The 10,093-nt window shown below is 43.2% G+C and overlaps 1 protein-coding gene across 1 annotated transcript in view; it reads left to right on the forward strand.

The window, feature by feature from the left end:
- camkvl (CaM kinase-like vesicle-associated, like) overlaps positions 1 to 8,700 on the forward strand; it is a 34,247-nt gene extending 25,547 nt beyond the window's left edge. Inside the window, exons 3-11 of the mRNA XM_018668204.2 lie at positions 486 to 617; positions 764 to 838; positions 1,700 to 1,838; positions 2,971 to 3,091; positions 3,708 to 3,783; positions 3,949 to 4,085; positions 4,353 to 4,431; positions 4,524 to 4,611; positions 6,118 to 8,700. Coding sequence (XP_018523720.1) covers positions 486 to 617; positions 764 to 838; positions 1,700 to 1,838; positions 2,971 to 3,091; positions 3,708 to 3,783; positions 3,949 to 4,085; positions 4,353 to 4,431; positions 4,524 to 4,611; positions 6,118 to 7,611 — 2,341 coding nt within the window. The 3' untranslated portion in view covers positions 7,612 to 8,700. The remainder of the gene's footprint in view (positions 1 to 485; positions 618 to 763; positions 839 to 1,699; positions 1,839 to 2,970; positions 3,092 to 3,707; positions 3,784 to 3,948; positions 4,086 to 4,352; positions 4,432 to 4,523; positions 4,612 to 6,117) is intronic.
- Positions 8,701 to 10,093: the final 1,393 nt, after the last annotated feature.

Genomic DNA, 10,093 nt, shown 5'->3' on the forward strand with positions numbered 1-10,093 from the left:
CCGATTTAAAAAACTACTACTTCATTCATAAAAAAGAATTTTTTAAAAAAGGCTGAAATAATGCTGATGTATTTTCTATAATAGTATTACTGGGTATGAAATATTTAAAGTGAACTTTGTGAACATTGTACTTTAATTTTGTATCACACAGCTCCTCGAAATCCATTTGGGTGAAGTACTGTATGCCCCTGGGCTCACAACCAGGCGCTGCCCAGCAGATAGAGCAATAGACCCATTTTCAGATTTGTTATTTACAACCCTTTTATTCCTCTCAACGACTCTCAACCCAGTTAAATTCTTTCACTGTATTTCACCAGGCAGTCACAGTACTTTGTCTCCCTAATTTGAATATTATGCTGACTCTCTAACAGCTAAAGATATTTTTATGTGCTCTCACTCATCCACATCTTTCCTCTTTCTTTTAACATTATATTTACATTTCCTCAGTCCGTCTGTCTTTCTGTCTTCTGTTTCTTCTTGTGTAGGAAGGAGTTCTGCGAGCTGTGCCTGGCTAAGGACAGACAGACGGACAAGGTGTTCGTCTGCAAGAAATTCCTCAAGAAAGACGGCAGGAAAGTCCGAAAGGCTGCCAAGAACGAAATCATGATCCTGAAATTGTACGCAGTCGGTCTGTGGACAGATGGATGAATGTTTGAGCGATGGGGAAAGGCCAGAGAGAGAGCGAGAATGAGCAAATGTTTTGTTGTTCTTTTCACTGTTGTAAGGTTACAGTCTGTGACTCCTTTTTGTTTGTCCGTTCTAGGGTCAACCACCCAAACATCCTTCAGCTGATAGACACATTTGAGACCCGGAAAGAATACTTCATCATCCAGGAACTGTGAGTGTTTCTTTTCACTGTTTCACTATTTATCTTCCTTGTGTAACCGTTCCTCTCAATGTTTACTCAAGTATGTGTGCTTGTCTTAATTGTGTATCTGCCTTCATGTACCTTAACACACACACACATTCGTCAGCTTGAGGGTAGGGGGTGAGTCTATCCTCTTATTACTGTGTGCTCTGTTGCTCCCCTCAGCAACAGAGGATGGTGTTAGATTTGATGAGATATTTGCTCTTAGTAACACTCAACATTACTCAGTGCTCCTGAAGCGCCACTTTGCTAGAAGAGATTCTCTGCAGAGAGCTTAGGATCGATACGCCAATCCACGTCACTTGTGACCACTGCATTTTTCAACTGTATTTGAGAGTAATAACATTGATTGAAGCAGAGAGGACAAACTATTTCCCCTCTGTTACTGAAATACAGACAGACAGGCTGCACTCAAAGTGATTGCAGTCATCTGTGTGTGTGCATCAGACTGTTTATGTGTTGGTGTCTGTTTGTAGCTCACACTTCTGCCCAGGAAGTAGTCCTCCTGCTGAGGGCGATACGCGATGATCACACCCATCATTTATACACTCTCCAAAGTTAAACAAGTCTCTGAGAGTAATGACCAATACTCTAATTTTTAATTGCTCTGCAGTGATAGCTTTAGGCCAGTAGAAGCAGATTTCCTCCTAATGGACAAATAAAAAAAAAAGCCCAGCTCTTTTGATAACTGTGTTACTGAGAGTTTAAAGTGAATCACTGTGCTGCAAGCATGTGGTTAACAGTCACACCAACTTGTGTTCAGCTTCAATAGTATATTTGGCCATGTGTGTACTGATGTATTTATGCATATGTGTGTGTGACCGGATGCAGTGCCACAGGAGGAGACGTGTTCGACTGGATTCTGGACCAAGGGAATTACACAGAGAGAGATGCTTCCAATGTCATCAGACAAGTCCTCGAGGCTGTGGCATACTTACACTCCCTCAACATAGTTCACAGGAACCTGAAGGTACGAGCTCAGTCTCTTTCTCCCTCTCCCTACATTATGGCGTTTGTGTGAGCAGTTAGTGCCATCACAGTAGCAAGATATAAGAAGACTGGTAACTTACTGTACTTCTAGAAGTACAGGGAGAAACACATAGAGTGAATGGCTCCTCTTCACCGCCACACCCTTGAAAGCAATTTTCAGTATTTAGTCAACAGGATCTCTGCAGAGACACATAAAAGCATTGCACTGCCATCTAAGTTAATGACTCAACATTTGATAACATTTTTAGCAGGGGAGTAAACACTGTCTTTATGGCTTAATGCAATCTCTGGTGATACACACACTCAGATGCACATAGGCAGATTCATATCTTTAGCCCTCATTATGAACCCATTAGGATTGAATTACAGCATCTCCTGGTCTTCAGACTCCCCCTGCTGGTAGAAGCCACAATTTTCTTACAGTGTTTATGGTCTGGGCTCATACCTAAACCTATCAAACTGTATGACAATGACATATTTAGATAAGTGCAGAAGTAGAGATGAATTCATTGAGAGAGGCCAGTATGCTTCCTTTCATCATACATGACAGTGTTACTGCTGTAATGATGAATCTGGTGAACCATTCCTTTTTAAATATGCTATGAACCTGTTGGTCTGACTGACAATTTGTACCTAAGAAACTTGTCATCATCTGGTTTTTACAAACCTCTGACATAAGACTCTGAATCAATTTGACGTCGCTGAAATACGCCATACAAATCAAGAACAGCAAGTTCAACTTAATTTCAACTTTATTGTCTCCAGTGGGAAATTTTCTTGCAATTAGGTGAAACATAAAACACACAGAGACTTGAACATAAAATATGATAAAACAAATGAAACGTATATTATAAATGTGTAAAAACATGCTAAAATCTCTCACACAGGCTCACATGAAGTGAAGTACAGCAGTGACAGCATAACATAAAATCAGGTTTACATTCCAGCTCCTATCATTCCACCCAGTTATCAATGGTTTAAACAGCCTAACCAGCATCACCCTGTAACAATATATAGTAGCGTGATCATTAGCTGACACATCCTTAGCATATAGGATTTCTGTTTGTGTGTATTTATATGAGTATACTTATTCTGTCCCTTATCTTGTTAAGCTGGAAAACCTGATGTACTACACAGAGAACAACCACAACAAAGTAGTTCTGCGAGATTTCTACCTGTCCAGGTTTGAGAACGGACCCATCACAGAGCCCTGTGGAACACCAGAGTACCTGGGTAGGATACTCCCTCTTTACCTCTATTTGTTGTTCTGGCTTTTTTTAAGCCTTATTTTTCTGTTTCTCTGTTCCTCATTCTCTTACACTGTATGTTCTTGCATTAGCTTCAACTTCTGTTGTGAATAAATGCCTGGGGGCATACTTTACATTTGTGAGTTCTGTACTTTCTTGTGCTTTTAAAGATGATAATCTATCAGAAATAAAATGAAGAAAAAAAAGAAACCATGTAAAACACACACAGAATTTAAAGCATCCGACTCTTGCCCTCCTCCACCCGCTCCTATTCTCTTTTCATCTCCTCTCATCTCTGGTGTACTCTCTCGCTCCTACCTGTCTCTTTAAGGCTTATGCAAGGGCAACTTCGGGTGCAGAGCGGTGCCTTGGCCCGGTTCTCTCCAGTGAAAGGCCAGGACAGTTATTCATAATGCCGAGCTGAGTAATTAGACAAATAAATAAGGAAAGAGAACAGAGTCCCTGACAAGAAAGGAATAAGAAAAAGAGTGTGTAAAGGGGAGCTCTTGTCTGCACAGGGTGAAATTATGAATGTGGTATGATGGGTCATAAATGAAAACCCAAGACATTTGAAAATCTCTTCCTCTGACGCTCTCTCTCAGCTCCTGAAGTGGTGGCTCGTCACCGATATGGTCGTCCTGTGGACTGCTGGGCTGTGGGTGTCATTATGTACATACTGTGAGTGTCCGTCAGTAATTACCAACGCCATAATTAATCTCACAGGACAACAAAGTGAGCTGCAGCTTTAAAAAAATACAAAGGACATTTCCAGAAGTTATCTTCCTGGTTTCAGACTCATTTCTCTTCCTCTCTCTCCTTGTGTATTGTTTTCCTTTGTTGCAGCTTATCAGGTAACCCTCCTTTTTACGATGAGACGGAGGAGGAGAACACAGATCTACACAATCGCATCATCTTCTGTCGCATTGTTGCTGGGGACTTTGAGTTTGATTCTCCGTACTGGGATGACATTTCACCTGCAGGTACATGGCTCCACCACATGATGGCAATAAACACCCAGCTGAATTCTCTACCATATGTTTGTCTGTCAGTAGTCTTTGTTTAATGGAGCAAAAAGTAAGAGATTTAATATCACATAGGTCAAAATTATCATATGTATGACTCATAATCAAATGGTAAAACAACATTGATGATTTCAGATTATCAACATTCACTTCCTCTGTTAAAAAAAAAAAACACAAATGAAACCCCTTAAATTGACCTTTTTCCTTCCTCTGTTGCTCATTCAGCTAAGGAACTTGTCTGTCGACTTATGGAGGTGGACCAGATGCTGAGAATCACAGCACAGGATGCACTTTGGCATGAATGGTAATTTGTGCATGCATGCTGCATTCACAAACATTCTGGCACACACCTACAGGACTCACACTCACCTGCACACTGTCCATCATCTGTGTCAGGATCGCAGGGAACGGTGCCTCAGAGAAGAACCTAAAGGACGGTGTGTGCGCCCAGTTCGAGAAGAACTTTGCAAAGGCTAAGTGGCGGGTATGAATTCACTTTCACTCTCTTTCTGTAGCAGTAAATTTAGTTGGTGATGATAAGGAGTAAGCAGCAGAGGAAAAGAAACCAAATGAAGGCTATTATTGGTTCATTTGAGACAATGATTGCAAATAATGTGCATTTAGATCTGCGTTTTGAATTTGCATGATATATGGTGATGGTCATAAGGCTGTCATGTGGACCTGAATGCTGAAGACAAAGAAGAAGGAAATTGAGATGGTAGTGCTGAATTAACAGCATAAGTACCCTCTTCTCTCTTTCCCCATGTGGTTCCCAGGAGTTGAAGGTATTGTAGTTCATTGTGAGGGAGAGTGGAAGGACAGAGCATGGGCAGAAACTCACACTCAGTCCGGCATGATCCGTTAACAAAACATCTCTCTTACAGCTGAACATCCTCTTTAACTGAAAAGAGGTTTTTATGTAGGTAAAATAGTTAATAATAATCAACCAAACGGGAAAAACTTTGAGTTAAACCTCAGCCCGCTTTGAGATGTATTGATCATGTCTGGGCTAGTGAAGTTCTTCTCATAAGCTCTGTTCTTGCCCACTCTCACTCTGCCTGTTCCAGAAGAGATCCATCCACTCTGCCCCACTTTTCTTCATTGGTTTAGGCTTAGATGTTCAAAGTGGCCCGCTCTGCTCCTTTCTTACTCCTCATCTGCACTAGTCTATGAAACCAGATTGGTACAAACAAGATAATGATCAACAACAGGGACGAGGGGTTGGCTCATTACTTGTGTAGTTTTTAAATTAGTGTAGATAAGGAGAGGGAGAAATGGAAAGGATATAAAGGGATATAGGCCACTGTGGACTGTCGAACTGCAGTGATTTGAACTGTAAGGCCCTCTGTCATTCCTCTTACGTGAATCCTGGCTCATTGTCCCATACTGTACCTCAGTGTTACATTCAAGTCATATTTGAGGCTATACAGAAGCTGCTCAGTCAAGCCATGTTGTATTCAGTGACATTACTGTGTTCCAAATGGCTTTTCACTTCCAGAAAATCAATTCCTTGGTTTGGAAACAACTTCTAAGCTCACACATTCCCCCTTAACTCCTTCAGTATTTGTGGATCAGAAGGAGTCAGATGAGTGTAAGAACGAAGGAGGAGGAGACTCACACTTATCTGTCAGCAAGCAGTCAAGGAGTTGCTTGGGGAGCGTGAGTCTTGAGATTGATTTAAACCAGGGCACAATATCTCATAGCCTCCTGGAAGTAAACAACTGGCACTAATCTTACCGCACTGTTCACTTCACAAGAAACACATCTCAGCGCTTAGTATGGTGATGCTATGACAGGCTTTTTGTCAAACGCTTCTCCTCAAAGCTTATTTTTATGCTTTACCATAACCAACTATATTATCAAAGGTTTTTTTTTATAAGGGAAACAAGTGAATATGGGTGTTTATGAAAAAGGCAAAACATTATAAATCTAATTCTCCTTTCCCCTGCTATCCTTTTCTCCTTTTTCTTTGACTTTGTCTGTTTTGCAGAAAGCGATCCGCGTCACCACCTTCATGCAGCGACTGAAGAATTCCGAGGCGTTAATTGACAGCTCAGCCGAAGCTCAGGGCGGTGAAGAGGCAGGAGATACTGAAGGCGGTGTGTCTCAGGGTACAAGCGATGAGGGAGACAAGGGGACAAGTGATGGAGGGGTGACGTCAAGTAGCGTGTCTTTAGAGGTTACTGTTGAGAGTACGCCACCAGGTATGGACCAGGATGAGGGGAGGAGTAAGATAGGAGAAAAAGAGGAGGAGATAAAGACAAGTATAGGCCCATCTGTAGGAACTTCCCCATCAGATATTCAGGAGCCTCTGTGCCAATCAAATGCAGCCCCCAAATTCACACAAGAGGAGCCTGATAAGGTTGGTGCAAAGAGAGCAGCGGGTGATGGAACCAGGAAAATGGCTGCCAATTTGGGTCAAAATAAAGTCGTTCCAGAATCCAAACCAACCCCTGCGGTGATGCCTGATCCCTCCAAGCTGTTAGATGGTTCTACGGGCCCTAGTTTTGACAGAAGCCACACATCTGCCTCCCCTGAGCCAAGCAGCAAACGTAAAATGGCTGCAACGCTCCATGGCCCTCCTCCCGCAGCATCTGCTGATGCAACAGCCTCACTGGAGAGGAGAGCGGCTACGCAGAAGCAGCAGAAGGATGAGACTGACGGAAGCTGGTGTCAGACACAAGTACCTGAGGCAGTGGCAGAGAGGTCAGTGGCAGCATCAGTCACTCCGGCAATAGGGCCCGGACCTGGGGTGGATGTAGGTCTAGGAGTTAGGTTAAGGGGTGATGCTAGCCCTGCGGGAAGAAAGGATAGGGATGGCAGTAGAGCAGACAGATACAGTGCCGAGTTTAGCATAGCCAGGGCAGGTCCTGCAACAGGACAGGGTTGTTATGCAGTGGGCAGCTCTGCCAGTTTGGGCCGTCATGCCACACCATACACCCCAGAAGTTGGGACTGTTGGGATGGGCATGGCAGGAAGCTATGGGAGTCCATACAGCTCCCTGTTCAGTAGTGGAGGAGGGGTAGGGTTGTATGGCACTGGGCTACAGCATGGAGGAGGCGGGAGCAGCACTACAAGCGACTGGCAAATGGACAGTGTGATAGAGCAGATAGAAAAGCAAATGGCTGCCGTGCTGGAGAAGATAGAGGGAGACATGCCCTCGCTGCTGGAACAAATCAGTGACTGCCCCGCCGAACAACCACGTGCCCGGAGCACACACGCCTCGCCCGCCACCTCCCGCGCCCGATCCTCGCAGCACTCTCCGACCACAACCTCTGCCACACCTCCACCTCTTCCCACCTCTCCCAGGCCCGCGCTGCCGTCCCTCCCTCGCCTTACTATCCCTCCTCCCTCCTATCCCCCACCCTCTCCACCCACGCAAGCCTCACCCCAGGGTGCAGGAGAGCAGGAGGACAGGGATGGACAGAGGAGTACTGCCCGTTCCAGCCAATCACCCAGAGCTGGGATGGGCAGGGGGCTATGAAGCAGGTGTGTATGATGCAACACCCAACACCTGGAGCTGGCTGTTTATTCATATTGAGATGACTGACCGAGAGAAATCTCCCTGTGGCATTCAAATAACTGGAGTCTAGGAGGAGTAGAGCACTGCATTTCTCTTTTATGATGGCTGCGAAGACCAAGATTGCAAAAGTTTGTTTATTTCTAAAATCCAGATTGAGTGCATGAATGCTCACCACACAAGCACCTCATATTGAAACCCAAGCACAAAATTATGATTCTACACAAGTAAAAACAGTGTATTAAGCACAGTATTCTCAGCTAACCTTGAGAGCTAACAGCTGAGAAAGTGTTTTGATTTGCATTATTCCCTACAAACTGTAAATAAATTGGGTTCCTAGTTCTTGCTCTACTCACATGTTGTGAACTTCCTCATATCCAAACTGACAACTTTCTTTCAAATCAGCTCTTCCCATTTCATTATTTTATTTTTCATTCCTTTTATTTATGTAGCTATTCCTTCTATAGTGAGGCTGCAAAATCATGAGCTTGCAGTCACACAGTTGTACAGAGGTATGTGAAACTGAACTGGTCAAAGCTGTTCCACTGGCTGCTGGAGGTTGAGATTTGTTTTAATTATGTAGTATACTTAAACTTGAACTGTCACTCAAAGTCTTGAGAGTTGCTCCACACCTGTTGGAGAGCTGGGGGAAAATGTGCAGATGCAAGATATTGTATAGAGGCTTTGCAATAACACACACATACACACACACACACACACACACACACACATATACACGTACACAAACATTTCCTCTTTTTTTTCCAAAGTTCTCCAATGATCTTGCCCAGAAAGTTTGTTTTGTCGACATGTTCGTTTGGTACTGTTAAATTAGACTATGCTGTCTATATTTGCTCCTTTTTATTGTGTAAAACAAGTCTTTCTGAATTTCATTCTGCTTTTGGATCTATGTAATACCAGGTTCTGTGCTTTTCCCCCTTAACAAGTCTAAACATCCTCTATTGTGTCCCTATGTAAACTGTGCTCTGTTTGCAAGTCTTTCAATAAAAGTAAAAAAAAAAAAAATAAGCAAGATTTTGTGTTGTTTCAATGGTTAAAAGTTTTTGAAACTGAGATTAGAACAAATTAAAAACTGTGGATGGATTTACAACTATGATTATTTTTTTGTTCTTGTGCTGAAAGAACCGTTATCCAATCATTCTCCAGAGGTTATCTATTATCACGCCATCACTACAAGTCCCATCGGGCACTGCGTGAACTTCGGATTAGTCTATACTAGTAAAGGCACGGGGGTGGAAAAAATATCTGTAGTTGTAAACCGTTAACATTCAATTAAATCGTGTTTTAACATGGAGTTGAATACATTTCACTCTTAAAGTAGTGTGTTTGAATATTGTAGGCGAATAAAATAATATAGTTACGGTATATTAATCGGATTCACTTTTCGGTGAACCCTTCGGACCGGAATGATGGTTGTGCCTGTAACGTGCACATGTTGCTGCTTTGCTTTGCTTTCAACTGAAATAGAGTGAGGGGAAACGGTGCGGGAACAGCCGGGCAGGCAGCCGTCCAGCGGAAAAACTCACACGGAGCCCGCCACCCTGACACACTTTTCAGTTTGCAGTCAACGGCACTGTTGAATTGTCACGTTGTTTGTTAGGTTTCTTGCTTAAATAGAAGCCGATTTTTAATACTACAGATCAGGCCGAGTAATATCGGATGTGGTAAGTTCTGCACACTTGTTTAAGCTCTCGTCTTGGTAATGTTAGCCCCAGCTAGTTGGCTAGCGTTAGCTAGTTAGCTAACATAGCTGCACAAGAAGGAAAAAGTCGTTGGGTGGCTAGATAGCTGGAAAGCTAGCCGCACACAAGCTAACAACTACGCAGTCGTTTGATCTGCGTTATTGGTAGTCGTTAACGTTAGTTGCCGTCGGCTATCTGATCAATTTCAGCTCTCCGTTTCGGCTAACCATAGCTAACAAGCCACTGTCACGTAACTGTTAACGTTAAATAGCATTTGCACAATTTAGGTGCACGACAGTACTGTTGAAATTGAGAGATAAATAACGTTAACAGTAGCTGGAAAGCTAGTGGGCTACAAACATTATATGGACGCTGTGCTGAGAGACAGACACTAGCTAACTTGCATCACGCAACCTAGAACCTGCTGGCAATATTTCATCTCGATTGGTGTATTTGGTTTAACGTTACGGTCGCACGAGAATCGATGTTACTACAGTAACGCAATATTGGACAATGTCTGTTCTTAGCTTGCCAAGTTAGGCAGCCTGTTAACGTGACATTGATGATATTCATACATTTCAGCTCCGGTAGACTGGTGGAAAATAGTGGGTTTTTTTATCATTTCGCAGTACTAAGATGAGAATGGGGATCCCCTCGACATGTGAACCCGAGAATATGCGGCCCACTCTTTTCCTGGGCCTTTGTCATTTGCCAGGCACCCCCTCCCCCAATACTCCTCCTCT

This window comes from Lates calcarifer, linkage group LG6 (genome assembly GCF_001640805.2).
Source record: "Lates calcarifer isolate ASB-BC8 linkage group LG6, TLL_Latcal_v3, whole genome shotgun sequence".
Taxonomy (NCBI): domain Eukaryota; kingdom Metazoa; phylum Chordata; class Actinopteri; family Centropomidae; genus Lates; species Lates calcarifer.